At 44.4% G+C, this 26,735-nt stretch overlaps 1 protein-coding gene across 1 annotated transcript in view; it reads left to right on the top strand.

Annotated features, from left to right (window-relative positions):
- Positions 1 to 26,735, top strand: part of SETX (senataxin) — a 69,310-nt gene that overhangs the window by 8,198 nt on the left and 34,377 nt on the right. Inside the window, exons 3-10 of the mRNA XM_038746037.1 lie at positions 2,953 to 3,160; positions 6,362 to 6,471; positions 9,656 to 9,875; positions 12,936 to 13,055; positions 14,808 to 14,979; positions 15,109 to 15,199; positions 15,828 to 20,153; positions 24,414 to 24,513. Coding sequence (XP_038601965.1) covers positions 2,953 to 3,160; positions 6,362 to 6,471; positions 9,656 to 9,875; positions 12,936 to 13,055; positions 14,808 to 14,979; positions 15,109 to 15,199; positions 15,828 to 20,153; positions 24,414 to 24,513 — 5,347 coding nt within the window. The remainder of the gene's footprint in view (positions 1 to 2,952; positions 3,161 to 6,361; positions 6,472 to 9,655; positions 9,876 to 12,935; positions 13,056 to 14,807; positions 14,980 to 15,108; positions 15,200 to 15,827; positions 20,154 to 24,413; positions 24,514 to 26,735) is intronic.

Here is a 26,735-nt window from a genome sequence, read left to right on the forward strand (position 1 = left end):
AAAAGCATATACTGATAAAATATTTATTATTTGTCCTCTTAACTCATGTCTTTAAGTCATACAGGTCCTTTGAACTAAATAAGATGCATATCTATGATTTTTATTTTGTATAATACATTTGTGTTGAAGTATTATCCCTGGTCTACTTTTCATGATATTTATTAAGCGCTTATTATGTGCCAGGCACTATTCTAAGCACTGAGGTAGTTAGAAGATAATCAGATTGGACACAGTCCATGTCCCACATGGGACTTCCATCCTAATCCCCATTTTACAGATTAGGTCACTGGGGCACAGAGAAATTAAGCAACTTGCCCAGGGTCACACAGCTGACAAGTGGCAGAGCCAGGATTTGAACCGAGGTCCTTCTGACTCCCAAGCATGTGCTCTATCCACTGGGCCATGCTGCTTCTCTGCTGGAAGGTACATTAATAACAATTAATTGAGACTATTTTCAGAGGCACCATAATGTTACTTAATTAGTTTTAAGTGCCGTTGCTCTTAGGCTGGGTAGTTCCAAAGGAGTTTGGTAGGGGAAAAGCAAGTGAGAGACCTGCAAATTGAAGAGCCTTCAATTTTGTTGATTTTTTTTTTGTCCTTTCTTGACCAGAGTGAGTACATGGGAGAAGAGGATGAGTTCCTTTCTGACTTCCCCATTTAGAGACTCATGGGGCTGAAGCAGTCCCTGCCAAAATCTGACCACAAGGGTGGTTGGTTGGAGGACGCCCCGCTCGATCACTCCCCTTCCCTTTAAAAATAAATGATATTTATTAAGCACTTACTATGTGCCAGGAACTGTTCTAAGCTCTGGGGCAGATACAAGATAATCAGGTTGGACACAGTCCCTGTCCCACATGGGGCTCACAGTCATAATCCCCGTTTTACAGATGAAGTAACTGAGGTGCAGAGAAGTGAAATGACTTGCTCAAAGTCACCCAGCCGACAAGTGTTGGATGCAGGATTAGAACCCAGGTCCTTCTGACTCTCAGGACTGAGCTCTTTCCTTTAGTCCACGTGTGCTTCCCTACAACAGAGCACGTCACCGAGGCCAGTCTCGGAATGAGATTGGCAGATGGAACGGGCACCACTTAGGAGGGGGAATGTGGGGAAAGGGTGTAGTGGGGCGACAGGAAGGTGAGGGCAGGAGGGGTCAGCATTTTTGGGAAAGGAGATGGGCAAGCCCACAGGTCAGCTGCTCTCACTCAACTCAAGGGCCCAGGGACCCACCCTTTGTGCCTGGCCGACGTCAGCCATAGTTTTCCTTGTCTGGTGGTGGCCCCTACCTCTGCTCTGTCTCCCTAAGTCAGGAATATGGTGACACCCCCACCATTTCCCCAGGAGCCAGGAAAACAGAGGTAGAGACTGACAGAAAAATGGCCTGCTTTCTGGCTAATTGAGCCTTAAAGGGGCCTAGAGTTGATTTACTGGCCCTCAGTCATATTTATTGAGTGCTTATGGTGTGTAGAGCACTGTACTAAGCGCTTGGGAAAGTAAAATACAACAATAGACACACTCCCTGTCCACAACGAGCTAACAGTCTAGAGGTGGGGAGACAGGCATTAATGTAGATAAAATTACAGATATGTACATAAGTGCTGTGGGGCTGGGGATGCAAAATGGGAGCAAGTCAGCACGACGCAGAAGGGAGTGAGAGAAGAGGATTGTGGGGCTTAGTCAGGGAGGGCCTCTTGGAGGAGATGTGCCCTCAATAGGCCCTGAAGGAGGGGAGAGTAATTGTCCGGCGGATTCGAGGAGGGAAGGCGTTCTAGGCTGGAAGCAGGACGTGGGCAAGGAGTCAGCGGCGAGCTAGATGAGATTGAGGCATCTGTAGGGCTGGCAGATGGGTGGCTACCATCCATTCGGCTCCCAGTCGGCCGGACACGATCTGCCCTTCTCAAAGGCCCCTGGGCAGTAGTTGACTCAGGCCACCCACCAGTAGACTTACCAGCCATGGGGTCCGGCAGGTGAAGCCAGAGAGGTGGGCAGATAGCGGTGCCGGGGAAGCCTGGCCGCTCCTGGGGATCGGGTATGTTTCTTTACCTCCGGTCCTGCTGTAATGTGTCAGGAGATAGCCCAAGGGAGCTTTCTAATAATAAAATTGTGGTATTTTAAGCACTGTCTATGTGCCAGGCACTGTTCTATCATGTTGGATACAGCCCCTGTCCCACCTGGGGCTCACAGTCTCAATTCCCATTTTTCAGATGAGGTAACTGAGGTACAGAGGAGTGAAGCGACTTGCCCCCGATCACACAGCAGACAGGTAGAGGAGCCGAGATTAGGACTCGTGATCTCCCGGCTCCCGGGCCGGAGCTGGGCCTTGATCTCGCTCCTCCGGAATCCATCTGCCACGTGACACAGGGGCTTCCCACAAAATGGATTAGCCCTGGACTCCAGCAGGGATTTATCCAGCACTGTATGTGGGGTGTTCCTGTAAAAATTGATTAGCCTGAGGTCCAGGCAGGGCTCATTCGAGCCAAGCTCACGGTGCTCTCTTGGAAGCAGTGTGGCCTAATGGATAGAGCATGGACCTAGGAATCAGAGGTCATGCGTGGATTCTAATTCCAGCTCTGCCACTTGTCTGCTGTGTGACTTGGGGTAAGTCACTTCACTTCTCTGGGCTTCAGTTACCTCATCAGTAAAATGAGGATTGAGACTGTGAGCCTCATGTGGGACAGGGACTGTTTCTAACCCAATTTGCTTGTCTCCACCCAGAGTTTAGTACAGTGCCTGGCACATAGGAAGCACTTAACAAATACCATATCCTCCTGCTGAAGCAGTAGCAGGATGGATTCTGATTGGCTGGAAACTCCTCTGGTGTGAGTAGGATGTATACAGTATTCACCCAGTAAATTTGCTGGGATGCTATAATGATCACAACTTGTGTTTTTCATTGACAGTCGTTTGAAAGGTGATGCCATGTGGTTTTTTTGTTTGTTTGTTTTCCTTGAATAGGTCTTGTGGGAACTGGAAACTTCCCGGCTTGTGGGGCATTTTGAAAAGTGCATTAAAGAAGTTGGAGAAGATGATGAACTGTTTATAATAAATGACAATAGGGAAACACATCTTTCTAATATCAGTGGCTCAGACTTTGAAAACAATCTGCGAGTTCCTCTTCTGGAAATTCTAAAGTACCCCTATTTGTTGCTAAATGAGCGTGTCAGTGAGTATATAATTGAAATTTGTTCCTGAGTTTTGTCATCCCCTCTCGTCCTGAGTGTGTGCAGAATCCAAAATGGTTTTGTGAGAAGTAGATTATAGAAATTCAATTACTGTTAGCTAAATGGATGAATAATGGGCCCATAATTTGTTATTAGAGGGCTAGAACGGGGGGTTAGATGGCTCAAGGTGGTGAATGTTATTCTCCATGTTAGATTATTTACGGGCAAAGCTAGGGATATTAGGTGGTCTGTCCCCAAATGTGAGGATGGATGTCAAGGAGGACACTACCATTCCACTAAACATCCTCTGTAGTCTGAGACAGAATACAGATTAGACAGATTTAGTCCAGTATGGATTTCTTTTTTTTTTCTTCATTCTTTCATAAATGTATTTGGCTTAAGATGACCTGTTGATTACTTCCTTGTGGTATTAAAAGAAATAATAAAAAGTACTGTGAAATCTAATAAGCCCATACCATGCGCAAAGTGTAGCACATCACGCCTCAGCCCTGAATAAGTCTATCTCTTGGCCCATAGCTTCTAGACTGAGCCTGATGTGGGCAGGGATTGTCTCTCCTTTTTTGCTGAATTGTACTTTCCAAGCGCTTAATACAGTGCTCTGCACACAGTAAGTGCTCAATAAATATGACCGAATGAATGAAACCCTACCTGCTGCTTCCTCACGTTTCCCAAATGGACCCTGGTCTCCGATAAGTAGAGGTGCTGAGCTCCAAAAACCCACCGGAATTAAGGTGCCAGGGATGGATGATGCCAGGCCCTGGGATTCCAGGGAATGCAAAGCCCATAGATTAGAACTAGTACCCTTGAATGCCTTCAGAGGACAGAAGACAAATCAGGATGCCCACTTAATCAGCTCTTCCCCTCCTACCTTTCCTCTCTAATCTCCTGCTTGAACCCAGCCTGCTCATTCTGCTCTGCTATTGCCCACCTACTCATCTTTCAATATCTGCCTCCACTAGACTGTACACTCCTTAAGGACAAGGATCACATTACCAACTCGTAGTGTACTCTCCCAAGTGCTTAGTACACTGCTCTGCGCATAGCATTCAGTAAATACCATTGATGGACTAAAGGATAGATGCTCGGATTCCAGAAGGGACAAATATTAGCAGCTGGGGCTGAAGCCAAGGATTGCAATTCCAGGATCCTGGAGTTGGGGTAGGAGGTCACTGCCTCTGCCTTAATCTTCTTGCAGAAGACAATTTTGTAAGGGTTTTTTTTGTTGTTGTTTGATAAGTTGTGATTACTGTGCATCTGCCAGGTTAGGAAGAAAGATAGGGTCATGACCCTCTCCTCCCTGCAAGATATGGGCTACCTGGTCCAAAAACTTGAGCCAGGTTGGGTGAGAGAGAAGGAAGACTTAATGCATTGAATGCCTGCTGTACACCATACTTGGGAGGGTTTAGTAGAAATGCTGTCTTAACCTTTCTTTTTCATCTCCCTACCTTCTCTTATTTATTTTTCCTCCTGCTGCCCTTATTGCTAGATTTAATGCCCATATTAAATCTGTTTAATTCCTCTGTTTTCGGCTGCGAAAGGTGAGGCGTTGATACTTGTAAATATAGTAGCCAGAGGATGAAGTGAGAAGAGGCATTAGCTGTTCTATATATATCGCTAGCTTTTGCAGGTTTTGCCTTTGTTACGTGAGTTAGGAACATTCACATTTGCTTCCAAATTTGGTGGTTTGGTTTTTAGAAGGAAACAGAATGACTATACATAATACAGAGGTGCGTTTAAGACCTGCATTGTGCCAGAAGTTAGTCATTTTGTAGTGTGTACTTAATGCAGCTGGGGCTTTGGGTCCCACTTTGGCCTTTGGGTCACATGTACACCCACGGGGGAAAGTTCACCACCGGTAATGTCATCTTTGAATATGTGGGACAGTACATTTGCATGTGCACGCTGTCTCTCGTTCTTTCTTTTTCTCATATGTGCATACTATTTAAATTATCACAGCTGCTACTCATCCATAAATTGCCAATCAGGTGTTTTGAGTAAGCATAGTCTGATTATGGAATGTCTTGACAGGGACAGCAGGTGAGAATCTCTGCAGAGAAATTGATTCTACTGCTAGTGGATTTCCCAGTGTCACTCACTCTCTCTCAACCCTAACAATCCTGTTTCAGCTGGGGCACTGAGGCCAGTGTTTTTTTTTGGTTGGTTTTTTTTTTTTAATAGTGCTTGTTAAGCGCTTACTGTGTGCCAGGCACTGTATGTAGAGCTGGGGATAGATCCGAGCTAATCAGGTTGGACTGAGTCCATGCCCATGTGGGCTTACAGTCTTAATACCCCATTTTACAAGTGAAGTACCTGAAGCCCAGAGAAGTTAAGTGACTGCCCCAAGGTTACAGCACAGATAAGTGAGATTAGAACCCAGGTTCTCTGACTCCCAGGGCCTTGCTCTTTCTACTAGGCCATGTGGCTTCTCCAATTTTTTTTTTTTTGTAATGGTGTTTGAGCTTACTATGTCGCCAGGCCCTGCCCTAAGTGCTGGGGTAGATAATAATAATAATGATGGCATTTATTAAGCGCTTACTATGTGCAAAGCACTGTTCTAAGCGCTGGGGAGGTTACAAGGCGATCAGGTTGTCCCACGGGGGGCTCACAGTCTTAATCCCCATTTTACAGATGAGGTAACAGGCACAGAGAAGTTAAGTGACTTGCCCAAAGTCACACAGCTGACAAGTGGCAGAGCTGGGATTTGAACCCATGACCTCTGACTCCAAAGCCCTTGTTCTCTCCACTGAGCCATGCGAATAAGGGCTGAGGGACTAAGGGTGGGGTGAATAAAGAGAACAAATCCAGGTGCAAATCCAAGTGCAGAGGTGACACAAAAGGGAGTGGGAGAAGAGGAAATGAGGGCTTAGTCCAGGAAGGCCTCTTGGAGGAAGTGTGTTTTTAACCACTTAGATATCGCACTTTAATTACTGCATCAGCCTCCTTGCTGGTAGAACCAGAGGTAGAACCAGGACTGAAACCCAGGTCTCCTGATTCCCAGAGCAGGGCTCTATTCATGCACTAGATAGCCCTGATAAATGGCAGCAGATAGGAAAACTTTCCTGATTTGGATTCATGGTTAACAGTACCCTTGTTTGACTTTTATTTCCATTTTCAAATAATGAAAATACGGTCGCTTGATTTGATTGTGTTTTCCCATTCACTTTATTTGTCTCTCTGTTTAGGTGAGTTATTTGTCGAAGGACTGTGTAGGATGGAGCAAGCTAACTGTTCCTTTCAAGTCTTTGACAAACATCCAGGAATCTATTTGCTCTTGGTACATCCCAATGAAATGGTAAGGCATTTATCGCATTTAAGTGTTCACAAAGCTGTTGATTTCTGGTCTTTGGTCTGGTGTCTTTGATACTTCTAGTATTAGTTAACGGTAATAGGTTGTGGTAAATTCCGTATTTAGTATTATAAATGTTGTTATCTCTCTAGCTCAGGAAGCAATTGATCAGTGTTATTTATTGAGGCTTACTTTGTGCAGAGCATTGTACTAAACACTTGGGAGAGTAAAATGCAGTAGAGTTGGTAAACACAGACCCTGGCCTCGAGGAGATTACAGTCTAGAGGGGGAAACAGACGTTAAAATAAATTACAGAGAGGGGAAATGGCAAAGTCTAAGGGTGTGGATGTAAATAGTGTGTGGGGGTTGGGGGGTGAATTATCAGTGTTTAAGAGGTACAGATCTAAGACCATTGATAGGCAAAGGACAGATGTGGTGGGGAAATGAGAGGTTAGTCAGGGAAGCCTTCTTGCAAGAAATATGATTTTAGAAGGCTCTGAGAGGATTACTTAAATGTAATATGGGACAGTGACTGTCTGACCTGAGTGATTTGTATCTACCCCAGCACTTAAAACAGTGCTTAACACACAGTACGTGCTTAACACCATAGTAATAATAATAATAGTATGGTGAGAGTGGCGGTCTGTTGGAAACGAAGGGGAGAGGCTGTTCCAGGCCAGAAGGAGGAAGTGGGCAAGGGGTTGGCCACAAAACAAGCGAGTGAGATTACAGTGAGTAACTTCGTGATGGAGGAGTTTTGTGTGATGCAGATGTGGATGGGTGATTATTCAAGAGAGGGCATATGTAGAGTGAACTTTTTTTATTAGAAGTGTGATCTGGTCGGCAGAGTGAAGTATGTGTGAATAAGGGGAGAGGCTAGAGGGAGGAAGTTTAGTGAGGAGGCTGATGCAATAGTCAGGTGAGATAGAAGTGCTTGAAGTACACAGTAACAGTTTGGATGGAGAATCAATCATTTGTTGAGCACTTTGTGCATAGCACTGTACTGAGTGCTTGGGAGAGGACAGTATAAGAGACACATTCCCGGACCACAATGAGTGTACAGTCTAGAGGAAGATGAAGAGTACAAGCATGGCCCTTGTTAAGGAATCAATTTTAGTTTAATTTTGATTCTAAAATAGAGTTTCCCTTTGGGTAAGGTAGGATTTTAGTCTCTTGGGCTGTCTTGCAAATAGCACCTTGGCTAGGTAAGTAACCTTCAATTGAAAAGAGGCCCGGGTTCATACACTTTTACATTTCAATGTATACATGTAATATATGCATTTCAATGGCTGCCTGGCTTCACACCTGCTCAGCCCCTACTTTCTTCTAAATTCACATCAGCCCAGTCTATTCTCTCCTAATAACTGGCCTCTTCACTCTCAAGGACCTAAGGACAATTTAACCATCTCCTCAGGGCTCGCTTAAACTCTGGCCTCTTCACTGTCAAGAACCCAAGGACAATTCAACTACCTCCTCAGAATCACACTGGATTAAGTAGTTATTGCTGTCTTTCCCGTCAACTACTATGCTTAAACTTCACTGTTTTTTTTCCCCCCTTCCCCTATAATCCATCAACACTTCCCTCCCTTCAGTCAGCTCATCCCAGTCCTCCCCTCTCCACCCAGCCCCACTCCAGTAAACCTGTTCCAGCTCCATCCTTCTTCCCCCTCCCACAACTCAGGCCCAGTCAACTCACACCCATCCAACTCCTCCCCACCCCTTGCGCCGACCCAACTCCTCCTCCCCACCACATCCCTGTAATCCTGTCCCGGTGCCACCCCCATCCCCAATCAGTAAGGGGTTTTTGTTTGCAAAGGTGGATGGGCAACCACTGGAGTTTCTTGAGGAATGGGGAAACATGTCATGATTGGCTTTAAAGCAGTCAATCACTTTGCCCCCTCTTTCCTCACCTTACTACCCTCCCATTACAACCCAGCCCAGGCGCTTCACTCCTCTAATGCTTTCTCACTATACCTCGATCTTGCCTATCTCCACCAAACCCCTCACCCACATTCTCCCTCTGCCCTGAAATGCCCTCCTTCCTCAAATCCAACTGACAGTTACTCATCCCCCCCCCTGACTTCAAAGCTTTATTAAAGGCACTTCTCTTCCAAGAGGCCTTCCCTGACTAAGCCCCCTTTTCCTCTTCTCCCGCTTCCTTCTGCATCACCCCGACTTGCTCCTTTTATTCATCCTTCCCTTCCCAGCCCCACAGCACTTATGTACATATCTGTAATTTATTTATATTAAATTGTTTGTCTCCCCCTCTAAACTCTAAGCTCGGTGTGGACAGGGCATGCGTCTGTTTAATGTTATATTGTCTTCTCCCAAGCACTTAGTACAGTGCTCTGCACACAGTAAGTGCTCAATAATGAATGAATCAGGTACATAGAAAGAATTCTGTTTGCCTTTCACCAATTCTACTGCCTCTGCCTGCCTAAGGTGGGAAGATGGTAGGGGAAGAAGGAGTTGGGTCTCTTGTCTTACGCTGTTGAGTTGTCTCCAACCCATAGTGATGCCATGGACACGTCTTTCCCAGAACTCCCCACCTTCATCTGCAGCCATTGTGGTAGTGTATCCGTACACTTTTCTTGATTAAAAATATGGAAGTGGTTTACCATTACCTCCTTCCGTGCAGTAAACTTGAGTCTCCGACCATGACTCTCTCCCATGCTGCTGCCACCCAGCACAGGTGAGTTTTGACTTGTAGCCGATTGCCTTCCACTCGTTAGCCACTGGCCCAGCTAGAAATGGAACGGATATGCCTCTGCTTGACTCTCCCTCTTGTAATCGAGACTGGTAGACTACTGGAAATTCTCCAGGTGTGCCCTGAGAGGGGAGGAGTTGGATAGGCCAGTTTAAAAAAAAAAAAAAAAAAAAGAGCCAGTACACTTATTTGGGAGATGGCCTAAACAAACACATATTGTTCTACAAATCCTTTTGTAACCTACAGGAAGTGTTTATGGGCGTTTTTGTGCTTGTAGCTTAACTGCCATTTATTTTATAGTGTGGTAAATTGCTCTCTTAAACCCAAAATGTGTTTTGGCTAAATGCTATAAGTTAGTGAAATTAAGGTTAAACTTTCTTTGCACTTGAGTTTCATGTTCTCATGCCTAGTGATATGTTGTTTTTGGTATTTTGGTTTTTTTTTTTGTGTGTGTGTGTGTATCTGTGTGTGCTTTCTTGTCAGATTCGACGGTGGGCTATCCTGAGTGCCAGAAATCTGGGGAAGGTAGACCGTGATGATTATTATGATCTACAAGAAGTGTTAACTTGTTTATTTAAAGTAATTGAGTTGGGCCTTTTTGAAAGCCCTGATATATATACATCATCTTTGCTCGAAATGGGCAAACTTATTCTTCTGCCATGTCACATGTATGACACCATGAACTATAAGAACTACTGGCTGGGTGAGTGTTATTCCTGTGTGGATGATAGAAGTTAAATAATAATAATTATTGCGTATTTGTTCATTCAGTCATATTTATTGAGCGCTTACTGTGTGCAGAGCAAGCACTGTACTAAGCACTTGAGAAGTACAAATTGGCAACATATAGAGATGGTCCTTACCCAACAACGGGCTCACAGTCTAGAAATCATTTCATTTATTATGTGCCAAGCACAGAATTAAGGGCTGGGTTAGCGATAGTAAAATTAGATAAGCCCTGTTCCACTTGGGGCTCACAGTCTAAGGGGGAGTGAGGGAAAGTATTTAATAGAGGAACTGAGGCATGGAGAAGTTAAGTGACTTGCCCAAGGTCACACAGCAGCCAAGTGGCAAAGCCAGGATTAGATTCCCAGTCCCGTGGTTTTTCCCCATCCATAATTTATTTTACTACCTGTCTTCCATGCCAAGACTGTAAGCTCATTGTGGACAGGGAATGTGTGATATTGGACTCTCCCGAGGGCTTAGTACAGTGTTCTGCATACAGTAAGTGCTCAATAAATACAGTTGAATGAATGGACTGGAAGCTCACTGTGGGCAGGGATCGTGTCTACTAACTGTACTGCAGTGTACTTTTTCCAAGCCCCTAATACAATGCTCTGTACACAGAAAGTGTTCGATAAATACCCTTGATTGATTGATTGTTTTCCACTAGGCCACACAGCCTTTCCAGAGAACTCCTTCAAAAAAAAAAAAATACAATGACCTCTTTCCTGTTCGAGCCTATGACTTCTCTATTGCTTTTGACACTGCCACTTTCTCCTCCTTGAAACTCCTTCTGACCTTGGTTTCTAGGCCATTCTGGTCCCCCTAAACTCCCTGATGGCATCTTCTCCATCTTCCTTTATCAATCAGTCCACTAATGGTCTTTTATCTATTGCTTACTGGGTGCAGAGCACTGCATTAAGCGCTTGGGAGAGAACAGTGTTTGTAGAACATTCCCTGCCCTCAGTGAGCGTATAGAGGGGGAGACTGATGATATGAATGAATTAAAGAGGGGGAGACTGATGATATAAATGAATTACGGATATGTGCATAAGTGTTGTGGGGCTGAGGGAGGGGTGAAAGTACTAAGCACTTACAACAGAGCTACCGTACCATCCTTGCCCACGAGGAGTTTATAGACTACAGGAGGAGACAGACATTAAAATAAATTACCAATAGGGTGAATAGAGTATACGGATATTTACATAAGGGCTGTGGAGCTGGGTTGTCTATCAAAGTGCTTAAGGGGTACACTGGCAGGAATATAATCGACGGAGAGGGGAAGAGAGGATCTAGCCAGGAAGGCTTCACGGAGTTGTGATTTTTACAAGAGTTTTGAAGGAGGGCATAGCGGTAGGCTGTTAGGTATGAAGGGGGACTGTGAGCCCACTGTTGGGTAGGGACTGTCTCTATCTGTTGCCAATTTGTACTTCCCAAGCGCTTAGTACAGTGCTCTGCACACAGTAAGCGCTCAATAAATACGATTGAAGATGATGATGATGAAGGGGGAAGGAATTCCAGGCCAGAGGGAGGACTTGGGCAAGAGGTCAGCGGTGAGTTAGACAGTATTGAGGTGCAGTAAGTAGGTTGGCACGAGAGGAAGCAGAATATGTGGTTGGGTTGTAGAAGGAGATCTGTCAGGTAAGGTAGGAGGGAAAGAGTGGATTGAGTGCTTTAAAGCCAGTGGTAAGGTGTTTCTGTTTGATGTGGACTGTGAGCCCACTGTTGGGTAGGGACTGTCTCTATATGTTGCCAATTTGTACTTCCCAAGCACTTAGTACAGTTCTCTGCACATAGTAAGTGCTCAAAGATACGATTGATGATGATGTGGAGGTGATGGGCAACCACTGGAGGTTCTCGAGGAGTGGGGAAAAGATGGAGTGAACACTTTTTCCAAAAGTGATCCTGGATGCCGAGCGAAGTTTGGACTGGAGAGGGGAGAGGCAAGGAGGCTGATGCGGTAATTAAAGTGGGATACCTAAGTGGTTAAAAACACACTTCCTCCAAGAGGCCTTCCCGGACTAAGCCCTCATTTCCTCTTCTCCCACTCCCTTTCGTGTCACCTCTGCACTTGGATTTGCACCTGGATTTGTTCTCTTTATTCCCCCCGCCCTTAGTCCCTCAGCCCTTATTCGCCTGGCTCAGTGAAAAGAGCAAGGGCTTTGGAGTCAGAGGTCATGGGTTCAAATCCCGGCTCTGCCACTTGTCAGCTGTGTGACTTTGGGCAAGTCACTTAACTTCTCTGTGCCTGTTACCTCATCTGTAAAATGGGGATTAAGACTGTGAGTCCTCTGTGGGACAACCTGATAACCTTGTAACCTCCCCAGCACTTAGAACAGTGCTTTGCACATAGTAAGCGCTTAATAAATGCCATCATTATTATTATTACATCTGTAATTTATATTAATGTCTGTCTCTCCCTCTAGAATGTAAACTTGTTGTGGAAAGGGAATATGTCTGCCAACTCTATTGTATTGTACTAAGCACTGTGCATGTAATACATCATGTTTCGTACACACACAGTAAGCCCTCAGATACAGTTGATCAAAATCATCAATATTTTAGGGTGCCTATAAGGTGCGGAATATGGTGTTGGGGAACGTACAGTAAGACCTATTCTCTAATGACTTACAATCCAGCGCTTAGAACAGTACTTGGCACATAGTAAGTGCTTAATGAATGCCATCATTTTTTATTTTTATTTTTAATGGATTAGCTCCAGTTTGCCACCTGGTAAGGTGCTTTTAGATCTAAGACATGGTTGGCCACTTACAGTGGCAGTATTGCACTGTATTGGCTTCTACTGAACTTTCATTAGTTAGATAAATTGTTTTGTGTCGGCAAAGCACTCTAAGTGGTATTCTATAACCACATAGAATACTTCAATTTAGAGGAACCCTGAACTTTGAGAAATTTGAAGTTTTGGGGGTGTTCAGTTGGAGTTAGAGGCTCCCCTTTCCTAGATGCAGGCCTAGAGTTTGTAATTGTGATCGTAACTATAATTGTGGGGTTAATTGTGTTACATTTTCCTTTATTTCAGGCATCTGTTTACTGCTAACCATTCTTGAGGAACAAGCTATGGATTCTCTGTTCCTGGGTGCAGGCAAGCAAAATGATTTTATGAAGTCTATACTACATACCATGGAGAGACAAGAAAATGGTAATGAATTACATAGGGCAGGTGCATAAGCACAAAATTAGTAATTCATGTCATTTTAAAATGTAACTTCACTTGAAGAATTTTATTTTATAATGAATGAACATGTTGTATTAAAATGAGAAGCTGCATGGCCTAGTAGATCAAGTGCTTAGTACAGTGCTGTGCACACAGTAAGCGCTCAATAAATATGATTGAGTGAAATGAATGAACAGAGCATGGGCCTGGGATTCAGAAGGTTCTTATCCCGGCTCCACCACTTGTCTCCTGTGTGACCTTGGGCAAGTCACTTTACTTCTCTGTGCCTCAGTTACTTCATCTGTAAAATGGGGATTGAGACTGTACCCCACGTGGGGCAGGAACTATGTTCAACCCAATTTGCCTGTATCTATCCCAGTGCTTAATACAGTGCCTGGTACATAGTAAACACTTAAATATTATTATTATTATTACTCTTATAATGTAGTTTACTAGTGTTTCAATATTTTTTCACATTTCACTTTTATAATATTTTATCCTTTAAATTTATATGTGTGTGTGTGTGTGTGTGTGTGAGAGAGAGAGAAATCTAGGGGAAATATTTGAAAATTTGTTTTGGTGTTGAAAGTATATTTTATGTAAAACTAGTTCTGGTGGTTTGGGCTTTATACTATAATTAATTGAGTCTATTCAGTTTTGATTTAGTTTACAACATTTGTATACATTGAAATATGCATATATATTTTATATATTCTGTATTCCTACCCTCGTTTATATGATTCCTTTGGATTGAGATTTCTGCTAAAGGTCTAAACCCCATTGGCTGGTTTTCCCAGTCCAACTGTGATTTCTTTTAATGGCATTAGCAATGTAGAAATGGATCACTGAAAACAGTAAGTTGGTGACTGGCAAGAAGTTACTTCGTACATTTAAAAAAGCATAAGGTTGCGGAAGCACCAGTGATCAGGGCCTTGCGTATGCCCCTTCTCTTCAGACCATCCCTTCTGAGCTCTTTAGCTTCTAGGCCTGCCTGACGACCTCCTAACCATCTTTTTTAAGTGAACAAGAGTAACTCTGGTGATTAGAGTCCCTAGGAGTGGTAGAATACCAAGGGGGTGGATTGCGATGGACATTTAGGCCTGGACTCCATTTGGTCTGGCCAAGCCGCTGTTCACTCAGAGCAGGCACATCACATATGTGTTTGTCCCGTCCAGTTGTCTGCCTTATCGGGAAGCTCGAAATGTCAGAGTCTCGCGACAGGATGGGGCTGTTCCTCCCTTAGCAAGGTCAAGACTCCTGGCCGGCTTAGCGGTGGTATGTGCCCGCTGGACCTCTGTAATGAGGAGAAGCAGGCAGGGCCGAGCAAGCCCCCCTAATGGAAGTGAACTACTGCTTGTTTTACAGTATAGATCTGTATTGTGGTGTTTAATCATGTGGGGAGGTTCGAATGCAGAAAGAAACCCTGCATTGCTTGGAGTTGAGCTGGGTTTTGGCTAGCAGGGGAAACTCCATCTGCCAATCACCGCTCTCTACTAATGCTAGTAGAAATAACTCGCGTGAACACAGCGCAGAGTCCGAGGAGTTTTCTTTGACAAAGGATATTCTCCTGACAATCATTTTAGAGTTGCTTCTCCTAAATATTAGCTTTTACTTGAAATTTTGCCATTCTTTTAGCTTTAGATTTAACTGAAACAGTATTGGAATCCCAGGTAGCGTGGTTTGCTCTAAATCATTTTTCCAGTTTGGCAGTTTCTGACTAAATGTATGCCATTTCAGATGATAGTATGAATCCCTTCTGGCCAGCATTACACTGTTTCATGGTGATTCTGGATCGGCTTGGATCAAAAGTGTGGGGTCAACTTATTGACCCCATTGAGGCATTCCAGACCATTATCAACAATGTGAGCTACAACAAAGAAATCGAAAATATACGTACCAGCTCTAACAGGTGAGTCCGGTTAGCTTCTGGATTTTTAAAAAATCCAGCAAGGAGAAATTGCTGGAGCTGGAAGTCCAATTCCTTCTTGCTAATATTTTTCTTTCTTGTTTTGCTATATTGCATTTCTTAATGTTTAAGGGCAAAATTGGAACCTGAGTCAAATTTTGAGGAAGACATGGTGACCTGCAGCCAGATTGTGTACAATTATAATCCAGGGAAATCCAAAAAAGTATGTCATTCTGCTTTAATTCTGGACGGTCAGATTAAATCAAATTGTTGGTTGGTTGTGAAGAGGCCTCCCTTCAGTTAGCTCTGGGTAATATTTTTGCAATCAATTGGGATGCCCCATTTGACTATTCAAAATCCGTTGACTTGATTCTCTGAATTAAAAGTAATTATGGATTTTAAATGTCTGCCACATGGTAAGTACTGCATAAGAGCCGTGGGGTAATCAGAGGAGGCTCTGTCCCTGTCCCACGTGGGACCCCCAATTTAGGAGGTAAGGAGAGCAGGTGAATTGGCAATGCTCTACCACCCCAGAGAAAATACTGGTCAAAAATATAGTGTGCATACACAAGAAGTTTGGCTTTTTAGGTATGTCATATTTTTTTAAAAAAAGTACTGCCCGTTTTAAATCCTAAAGCTTCCATTTTCTCCTGTATATGAAAGCATTCAATCATGGAGTGGAACAGTTACGTTCTGGGCAGTTGTTGTTACCATCGTCATTATTATTGTGGTATTTAAATGCTTAATATGTGTCAAGCGCTGTTGTAAGTTAATCAGGTTGGACACAGTCCTTGTCTTCCGTGGGGCTCAGTCTTAGTAATAATGAACTGATTGACATTTTTTTCTTTTAGGACTCAGGATGGAGGTCGGCAATCTGTCCAGATTACTGTCCAAATATGTATGAAGAAATGGAGACCTTGACCAACTTACTTCAGTCTGATATTGGTCAGGATATGCGTGTTCACAATAGCACATTTCTGTGGTTCATCCCTTTCGTTCAGTCCATCATGGATCTTAAGGACTTGGGGGTGGCTTACATAGTGGAGGTCATTCACCATCTGTACTCAGAAGTCAAAGACGTCCTGAATGAGAAAGTGGCACTGTGTGACAAAGTCACTGAGTTTTTCCTCTTGATCTTGGTGTCGGTGATTGAACTGCATCGGAATAAAAAGTGCTTGCATTTGCTGTGGGTTAGCTCTCAGCAGTGGGTGGAGGCTGTGGTGAAGTGTGCTAAACTTCCTGCCACGGCCTTTGCAAGGTTTGCAGAGAAAAGTGCTGGGAGTTGCCCCAGAGTCACTTCAACCATTTCAGGACTGTCTTTGAATTCACAGCCATCTAACTCCGTCCAGCATGCTTGTGTACTCCTGATCCGTAGTATTCTCAGGGAAGGTTATCAGCTTGGACAGCAAACTATTTGCAAACAGTTCTTGGACAAACTCAATTTGCTCCTGCGGGGAAACTTATCCCTTGGTTGGCAGTTAAACAGGCAGGAGACTCAAGAATTGCAAATGTGTTTAAAGCAGATTGTTAGAAATATAAATGTTCGCGTGCCAAAGGGTGTCACTTCTCTGGAACAGAATGTTGTTTGTAAAGCTCAGCCTAAGGTATCCGTAAAAGAAGAAAGTGAGATTACAGGAGAGAGGATGAGAAGGGACAAAAGTCCAACATTTTCTAAAGGGCGGCGGAAAGCCGGCGCGTATCTGAAGCAAGAAAACCCATCTTCCAGGAGAATCAGTGCTTGTGAAGAGGATCGAGTGGGAAGGGGTTTTGGAGCATCAGAGGAAGATGGTGGGCTCTCATCTGAATCCTGCTTAGACCATCTTAAGGAACCTGTGGCCAAAAGATCTCGAGATCCTGGAATTTCAAATGGTGTGGCATTGGAGGCACCAAAGATTGCTCAAGGGATAAATATAGTTAAAGACTTTGCCTCAAAAGGGGCAGAAAAAGCTAGATTTGAAGGCAGAACTAAAGTACCTGGATTGTGGGGCATCGAGTCAAGGTCTAATTCTTCTGAAAATGTATTTAGGTCAAATGAGAATACCTGTTCAAAGAATGAGGATAACAGAAAAAACACCAAGCTGAAACCCAACATCCAGAAGGATGATTTGTGTGCAAAACTATTTCAGGTAATGAAACAGTGTCCCAGAAAAACCAAAATGGCAAATCAGTCTGAAGATGCTGAGGCAAATCAGAGGCCATCAAGCATTGGGAGTTGCTGCCCAAAGAAAGAAGCCGAAAGCCGAAGAGAGAACACGGTCACTCGGAAATCAAGTTTAGACGACTGTGTTACTCCAGAAGATGCTGAAACTGAAGGGGCAGGATCCAGAAATGACACCTTAGTCATTAAAGAAGAACCAAATGATCAGATAAACTATTTAGCGTATCATAAAAATTACGACTGCTTGCAAGAAAGTGATAGCAAGGATGAAGATAAAATTTCACATAAAGTAATTGGGCAAGCAACACTGGAAAAATATCTACATAGACAAGAATCAAGAACTGACAGTCTTTCACCTTCTTTTACAAGAAAAAGTAATTGGAAAGAAACAAATGAGTTTGCCTGTTCTGTTCCATGGAACACGATAAGAGAAGTCTCTGCTAAAAGTGTCATTGTCAGCCCCTCTAGTACCCACGCCACTGAAGACCATGATAAAGAGACTCTCATTGCCTATGCCAAGGGTTTGAGCCTTCTTTCGGATTCAGCGCCAGAAGATTCGCCTCAGCTGCAGAATATTAAACGAAAAGTGAAAGATGCGGTGAAATTGGCCATGAACAATCAAAGTGATGACTCCGTTTCTAGTGTGGAAACCCTCAAGAGTCAAGTCATCATAATTTCAGATTCCTCTTCTGATGAGGAAAGGGCGCTGACTGTTAGTGAAGAGATAAAAACTACAGTAACAGACATTAAGAAAGGAAGTTCAGAACGATGTCCTTCAGTGTCTAATGTAGAGGATGAACTAGAGGCAAAAGAGGGCTCGACATCACCTTTAGAGTCTGAGGAGTGCGATTCTCAGATGTTTGAGTTCGAAACCCAAGAGCAGGTGTATTCATTTTGGCAAGACTCTGAAGCTTCTGACAAGAATTTAGAAACCGAACAAGAAACTCGATTGATTCCCACTGTCGCACACTCACTGGAACACTTAAACGACTGGGGTTACGAAACGGATTACATCTGTGATGACATAATTGAAAAAGTAGTAGAGGATATGGAGAAACATTTGGAGCCGCTCGCTGGTAGTCTTTCTCTTGAGGAATGTGAGAAAATCGAAGTGAAGCCTGGAAGTCATCGATCTAAAAACCCCACGGCTAAAGGCCCCAAAGAACCTCTGCCTAACTTCAAAAATATAGGCCAAGCCAAAGCTTGTTCTACTGCCGCTACTGTTAAAGGTCGTTCCGACAGTGATGTGGAGGCCAGCACTTCCGCGTCTACTCTGTCAGTGACGCCCAGTTTGAGTAAAATTTCAAATGAAAGTCCAGGCACAGTGTTTCCTTCAAAATCTGTGTCTAGCCCCTATTTCACCAGCAAGGAACCAGTTTCTCAAAGCCACAAGAAAATATGCGTCAAAGAAAACAAAGGGCAAAATAAAACCTTGAATAAAACGTCTTCTAAAGAGACTCCTTCTTGCCGGTCTACTCCTGCAGTGGTTCCACCCAAGAAGTTTCGCCCCTGTCCAGAACCGACGTCAACGGTGGAAAGGCTTGGTCTGAAAAAGAGGCCCCGCAAAGCATTTGAATTATCCCAGCGGTCTTTAGATAGCCTGGCCAAGCTGCGCAACTACGGCCAAACCGCAGGAGCAGTCAGTAGTCATAAAAAGCAAAAGGCAAAATTAATTTCTCCCCAGGCTCTTGTTATCAAAAATAATAAAAAGCTGTTGGCGTGCCAGGATCTGCAGTTTCTCAGGCAAATGAAGTCCGAACCCAAAAAAAATCTGAAAGGGCTTCCGGCCAGTCGAAGCAGAAATTTTCCAAGGGCCTTGTCAAATCCAGTCCTGGCACCTGGAGCACGGAGGCAATCATCATCCGGAACTAGAGACGGTTTCAAGTCAAAAGTTGAGCTAGTCTCAAGCAGTGATGGAAGAAGGCAGAGAGAAGATGCAGATACGGAAGCGGTTCAAACCGGCCGTATCTCTGAAACTGTTGATGGTACTACTAACCCTCTGACCAAGCAAGACTCGCTTGACTCAAAGGTTCGCTTGATTCAAGCAAGTGAAGCTCTTGTTTCTTCTTCCGAAGACCATTCAAGGGGCTCCTTTTCAAGCGGAGGTTGTGGTTTCAGCGGTGACCTCGAAGATCAAGTTGATCTTCAGGCCCCACTGAGCTTTGGACCTGAGACGAAATCTTCCAGGGAAGCAGAATCCAAATGTAATGACGATAAAGAGGAGGATAATTTATTCTTGACACAAACAGACACGGTTGATATGGAGTTATGCTCACAGGTGGAGACCTTTGAAGATTTCCAAGCGTTCCCCGAAAATGAGCCGAAGGAGGTTAAAGACAACCCCCAGCCTGGGGCTTCAGACGGCATAAAGTGTAAACACAAAGACTGTACAGAGGCAGTTGTGAACCTAGGAGAAAGCTGTTCCAAGCATTCTGTAGTCAAAACCTCAGATGAACATCTTTTTGCTAAACCAGCTGTGCCAATGTCACCACTGTTTAAAACAGCTAAACCTCCCACTGCTAAAGTTTTCAGTTCAAGCAGTACTTCCCGGAACGCCGCCTTTTCCAAAGATTTAGAAAAGTCTCCAAAGCTCCCATTACCCTTGAAAACTAAACCAAATGTGATGAAGCCACCGGCCTCAAAAGTAACAAAACCAACTCCTGCTACTGCCCAGGGATCAGTGTTGAAGCCTGATGAAGAGAAAAATCCCCGCAGTGTTCTTCAACCATACAACAAGCAGGCGCCTAGTTATTTCAGCAGGTCAGCCCCTCCAGTTCAGCCCGGCCCCAAAAATCCCTATCTGCTAGTCAGTTCTTTTGCCGCCCAGCAAAGTTACTACAGCTCATTTCTTAGCGAGATTCTGAAGTGGAAGTGTGAAATGTTCAAAGACATCGGCCAGTTGGGCCCCCCGGCAAACCTCTGCAAGACCATCTTGAGTCCCGTTCCCCTCAGCTTCCAAAACTACGATGACTATTTTAATATCTTTTTCCCCCTGATGATGCTGAACACCTTCGAAACAGTAAGTATTTCAGTTCCAACTTCATCCGTCCCCATTTCCATATCAGTTGATCGAATTTGAGTGCTGACTGTGCGCGGACCACTGTACTAAGCGCTTGGGAGAGTACAGTGTAACAGAGTTATTCCCTTCCCACGATGAGCTGATACTCTAGAGCTACAGGCCGTGTGGCGTAGTGGTTAGAGCTCAGGCCTGGGAGTCAGAAGGTCATGGGTCCGAATCCCGGCTCTGCCGCTTGACTGCTGTGTGACCTTGGGCAAGTCACTTCACTTCTCTGGGCCTCAGTTACCTCATCTGTAAAATGGGGATTGAGACTGTGAGCACCACGTGGGGCAGGAACTGTGTCCAACTCGATTTACTTGTATCTACCCCGGCGCTTAGTACAGTGCCTGGTACATAGTAAGCAATTACAAATACCGTCATTATTATTATTATAACTCCCTCGTTCTTTCTGTGCTGTTTGCTAATAGGTGAAGTACCTAGTTGCCTTGTCCTTTTCTAGTGTTAGAGGAAATATTCCTGAATCTGTGTATTTTTAAGAATAATTATGGTATTAATCCATTTACTGTGCTACACACAGTACTAAATGCTGGGATACGTACAAATTAACCAGACTGAGCCCTCTTTTCCTCTGCTCCTCCTCCCCGCCCCAGAGCACTTATGTATATTTGGACATATTTATTATTCTATTTATTTTATTAATGATATTTATCTATAATTCTATTTATCTATCCTGATGCTATCGATGTCTACTTGTTTTGTTGTCTGTCTCCCCCTTCTAGACTGTGAGCCTGTTGTTGGGCAGGGATTGTCTCTATCTGTTGTCGAATTGTACTTTCCAAGCGCTTAGTACAGTGCTGTGCACACAGTAAGGGCTCAAGAAATACGATTGAATGAATCAGGTTGGATGCAGTCTCCCCCGCATGGGGCTCATGGTATTTAGAGCAGAAATAATTAACATTGATTAACATTTCTCGTTAAGCGTTTTTGTGACAGCAGTGAGAGGCGGAAAGGAAGTGGCTTTTTGAGTAAACCCAGGGCCCAGATTTAGCTGTCATGAAAATGAGGGGGCCGTTAGCGTCAGTGTGTGCAGGCAGCGTGTCGGCAAGTGCGGTCAGCGCAGAAGTCAGCGTGGCTCAGTGGAAAGAGCCCGGGCTTTGGAGTCAGAGGTCATGGGTTCAAATCCCGGCTCCACCAACTGTCAGCTGGGTGACTTTGGGCAAGTCACTTCACTTCTGGGCCTCAGTTCCCTCATCTGTAAAATGGGGATTAGGACTGTGACCCCCCCCCCGCTGTGGGACAACCTCATCACCTTGCAACCTCCCCAGCGCTTAGAACAGTGCTTTGCACATAGTAAGCGCTTAATAAATGCTATAAAAAAGTCATGTAGCGTGTGACCAATCAAAGAGCCATGATGATGGCACCTGTCTTAGCCTTGCTTCAAGACAGGAGGAAAGAGAAAGTCTACACTTGCCACTAAACCATTTCAGTGACACAAGCTTGGCCAGTGTAGCTTGCCCTGCCAAGTTAAAATAGCTAAAAGCGTGTATGTGTGTATCCTGCTTGCAGCAAGGAGTGCCTAATCATAACAGTAATAAGAATTGTGGTATTTAAGTGCTTGCTATATATGAAGCGCAGCACTAAATCCCGGGGGTAGATACCAATAATCGTATCCCAGATGAGGCTCACAGTTTAAGTAGGAGGGAGAAGAGGTATAGGATTCCCCATTAATAATAATAATTTTGGTATTTGTTAAGTGCTTACTGTGTGCCAAGCACTGTTCTAAACGCTGGGGGAGATATAAGGTAATCAGATTGGCCCACGTGGGGCTCACAGTCTTCATCCCCATTTTCCACATTAGGTAACTGAGGTACAGAGTCAGTGCCCAAAGTCACACAGCTAAGTACAAGTAAACAGGTGTCGATATAAATAAAATTATAGATAAGTACCCACCAAAACAAGTATACAGGCATCAATATAAATAAATAGAATTATGCATATATGAATAAATACATAAGTGTTGTTGGGGGGGAGAGCAAAGGGAGTGAGTCGAGGTGATGCGGAAGAAGTGAGGTGACCGAGGCGCAGGGAATAATAATGATAAGGTCACACAGCAGACCAGCCGCAGAGCCGGGATTAGAGCCCCGGTCCTCTGATTCCCAAGCCTGTGCTCTTTCCAGGAGGCCACGTTGCTTCCCTAATCCCCAAGCACACACTCCCGAACCCCGCGTCAAGAGATTAGAGGAGCTGGGGCTGGTTGGAACGCCACTTCTCTGGGGGTTGTCCGAGCCTCCGGGAGTGTGAGTCCTTCGATTAGCTAATTCAGAGAGTGGCTAAGCTCACAATCCTGAGGGATGGAGGCCGCTCTCAAGTGTTCTTGAGGTGATGCCCCATATAGGCAGTTTCCGGCACCATCTGCCGATTCTCCAATCAATCAATCAGTGGTATTTATCGAGTGATTACTGCATTCAGAGCAGTCAGTCAGCCGTATTTATTGAGTGCTTACTGTGTGCAGAGCAGCGCACTAAGCTCTTGGGAGTGTCCAATACAGCAATAAACAGACACATTCCCTTCCCACAATGAGCTCACAGCCTAGAGGGGAAGATAGACGTTAATATAAATAAATAAATTACAGATATTCATTCAAACGTGTTGAGCATTTACGGTGTGCTGAGCACCGTACTAAGCGCTTGGAAAGTACAATTCAGCAGTAGCGACAATCCCTGCCCACACAAGGCTTTGTACATAACTGCTGTGTGGCTGGGCAGGGGAATGAATAAAGGGAGCGAGCCAGGGTGACGCAGAAGGGAGGGGAAGGAAAGGAAAGGGGGATTAGTCCGGGAAGGTCTCTTGAAGAAGTTTTGCCTTCAGTAAGGCTTGGAAGGGAGGGAGAGTAATTGACAGATAAGAGGGGGGAGGGCGTTCTAGGCCAGAGACAGGACATGGGTGAGAGGTCGGACGCGAGATGGATGAGATGGAAGTACAGTGAGAAGGTTGGGCTGGGTTGTAGTAGGGCAGTGAGGTAGGAAGGGGCAAGGTGATTGAGTGCTTTAAAGCCAAAGGAGAGAAGTTCTGTTTGTGGAGGTGGACGGGCAACCGCTGGTGGGGAAACATGTCCTGAACGTTTCTGTAGAAAAGTGATCTGGGCACAGCAGAGTGAAGGAATGGACTGGAGTGGGGAAAGACAGGTGGCAGAGAGGTCAGGAGGGAGGCTGATACAGTAATCAATTTGGTATAAGATCATCGATTGCACCAAGGTGGTAGCAGTTTGGATGGAGAGGAAAGAGCAGATTTTAGCAGCGTCCTAAAGGTGGAACTGACAGGATTTAGTGATGGGTTGAATGAGAGAGAGGAGTCGAGGAGAATGCCAAGGTTAGGGGCTTGTGAGGCAGGAAGGATGGGGGTGCTGTCTTCAGTGATGAGAAAATCAGGGGAAGGACATGGGTTGAGGTGGGAAGATAAGTTCTGTTTTAGACAGCCGTTAAGTTTGAGGTGGCAGGAGGACCTCCAAGTAGTGATGTCTTGAAATCAGTGGGAAATGCGAGACTGCTGAGAGGGAGAGAGATCGGGGCTGGAGATACACAACTGAGAAGCAGCGTAGCTCTGTGGAAAGAGCATGGGCTTTGGAGTCAGAGGCCGTGGGTTCAAATCCTGGCTCTGCCAATCGTCAGCTGTGTGACTTTGGGCAAGTCACTTCACTTCTCTGGGCCCAGATGGCCCAAGTAGAAGACAGGTCAGTCAGTTAGTGGGATTTACTGAGCACTTACTGTGTGCAGAGCACTGTACTGAGCACTTGGGCGAGTACCTCACTGTCATCATTCATTCATTCAATCGTATTTATTGAGCACTTACTGTGTGCAGAGCACTGTACTGAGCACTTGGGAGAGTACCTCACAACAATATAAGTGACTGCCATCATTCATTCAATTGTATTGAGCGCTTACTGTGTGCAGAGCACTGTACTAAGCGCTTGGGAAGTACAAGTTGGCGACACATACAGTCCCTGCCCAACAATGGGCTCACCAATATTGAGAGTTTATTATCTGCAGAGCACTGTATTAAGCACATATTTGCTAGAGGCTGCAGTTTACATTTTCCCTCGTCTCTGCCCACAACGAGCTAAAGAGTTTTTCTGACCCATGTCTCAGGTTAGAATTCTCACCATAACGTATTCCTTGGGTTCATCCGGGTAACTTCGACTTTTCAGACACCGGTGGCTCCCGAAAATTTTACTCGTGCTAATTTAGCGTTTTGTTGCCACAGGTTGCTCAAGAATGGTTGGAAAATCAGAAGAAAGACAATTCTTACCAGCTTCATTTACGAAGCTTCTACAGTGGTGACGTCAATTCTGCAAAATTTATGGGTAATTCCTCACTGGCAGGGGGTTTTGAGATTAAAGTCTTTATATTCATTAAATGAATTAGGTTGCTAGTTAAATATTCCATAGAAGCAGTGTGGACCAGTGGAAAGAGCACGGGCCTGGGGGTAAGTCCAGGATTCTAATCTCGGCTCTGCCATTTACCTGCTGTGTGACCTTAGGCAGGTCACTTAACTTTTCAGACACTCGGTTACTTCAGTAAAATGGAGCTTCAGTTCCTGTTTTCCCTCCTACCTAGTCAGCCAGTCAGTCGATCATATTTACTGAGCACTGTCTGTGTGCAGAGCACTGTACTAAGCGCTTGGGAGAGTACAGTAGCACAATAAACAGAACATTCCCTGCCCACAACAAACTTACAGTTTAGAATGGAGGGAGACAGGCAGTAACGTAAATAAATAAATTATAGATATAAGACCTAACTGGGACCCCCATGTGGGGCAGGTACTTTGACCTGATTAACTGCTTTTTACCCCAGCACTTAGTGTAATGCTTTGCACAAAGCAAATGCCTAACAAATGCATTATGATTATTATTATTATTATTGCTAAGTTATGAATTTAATGCCTGCCTTTTTGGAAAGATACTTAAGCTCCTTGACTACTAATAACTTCTAGACTGTGAGCCCATTGTTGGGTAGGGATTGTCTCTGTTGCCGAATTGTACTTTCCAAGCACTTAGGACGGTGCTCCGCACACAGTAAGTGCTCAATAAATACGACTGAATGAATGAACTGAGGATAGTAATGAAGATATTTCTAATCCTGGCTCTGCCACTTGTCTGCTGTGTGACCTTGGGCAAGTCACTTCACATCTCTGTGCCTCAGTTACTTCACCTGTAAGATGGGGATTCAGACCATGAGCCCCACGTGGGATAGGGACTGCGTCCAACCTGATGAACTTGTATCCACCCCAGTGCCTAGTACAGTTCCTGACATAGTGAATGCTTAACAAATACCATATTATTATTATTATAATGTTTTTAGGGTGACTTAGCACAGTTGATGAGACGTCTGGTCAAAGTCAGGGTCAGTGGGAACTAGGAATATCCGCTGAGGCAGGAGAAGGGCCGTTTCTGACTAGCTTGTACCTATCCCCAGCGCTTAGTACAGTGCTTGGCGCAGGGTAAGCGCTCAACAAATGCCACATGTACTAAGGACCTTCATGGAGCTGGAGCAGGGCTGCAGCCAGAAGAGGGACGTTACCTAACAGCCCTTATCTGAGTTGTCTTCAATCTTCATAGCTAGTCTTTATATATATATATATATATATATATATATATATATATATATATATATATGTATATATATATATATATATAAAGAAAAGGTTTGATCAACTGGACAGTCAGTTTAAATTGACACTTCTCAAATATTCCACTTTTCAAAATTAGGCTGTGGGAGGGAAGGGATGAGGTTAAGTCTTTCACCGGATAAATAAAGGGCGGGTTGCAGTGTGGCCTAGTGGCTAGGGAGTCAGAAGGACCCGGATTCTGTTGCTGGCTCTGCCACTTGTCCGCGGTGTGACCTTGGCCAAGTCACTTCACTTCTCTGTGTCCCAGTTTCTTCACCTGTAAAACGGGGATTAAGACTCTGAGCCCCATGTGGAACATGGACTGTGTCCAACTTGATTAACTTGTATCTTTCCAGCGCTTAAGGCAGTGCCTGGCACATAGGAAGTGCTTAACAAATACCATAAAAAAGAATTTCCCTTGAGGAACTTAAAAAAGTAAAGAAGTATTAACTTCAGTTGATTTTAAAAACCTGCCATGGCCATGTAGTACTTTTATTGTGATTTGGGGGTAAGGGGCAAAGTTTTTGTTTCATTAATGGTAACTTGTGTTCAGTAATTTTGCAGCTTGATTTTTGTGATGCTTCTGATAGACGCATAGTAAACACATTAAAAATATGGATAGTTCAAATGATAGTGGTATTTAATTGCTTGCTATCAATCACTGGTACTCTTTGAGTGCTTACTGTATGCAGATCACTGTACTTAGTGCTTTAGAACTGTACTTAGCGTGGCTCAGTGGGAAAAGCCTGGGCTTTGGAGTCAGAGGTCATGGGTTCAAATTCCGACTCCCCCAATTGCCAGCTTTGTGACTTTGGGCAAGTCACTTCACTTCTCTGGGCCTCAGTTCCCTCATCTGTCAAATGGGGATGAAGACTGTGAGCCCCCCGTGGGACAACCTGATCACCTTGTAACCTCCCC

The sequence above is a fragment of the Tachyglossus aculeatus genome, chromosome 4 (assembly GCF_015852505.1).
Source record: "Tachyglossus aculeatus isolate mTacAcu1 chromosome 4, mTacAcu1.pri, whole genome shotgun sequence".
Classification (NCBI taxonomy): domain Eukaryota; kingdom Metazoa; phylum Chordata; class Mammalia; order Monotremata; family Tachyglossidae; genus Tachyglossus; species Tachyglossus aculeatus.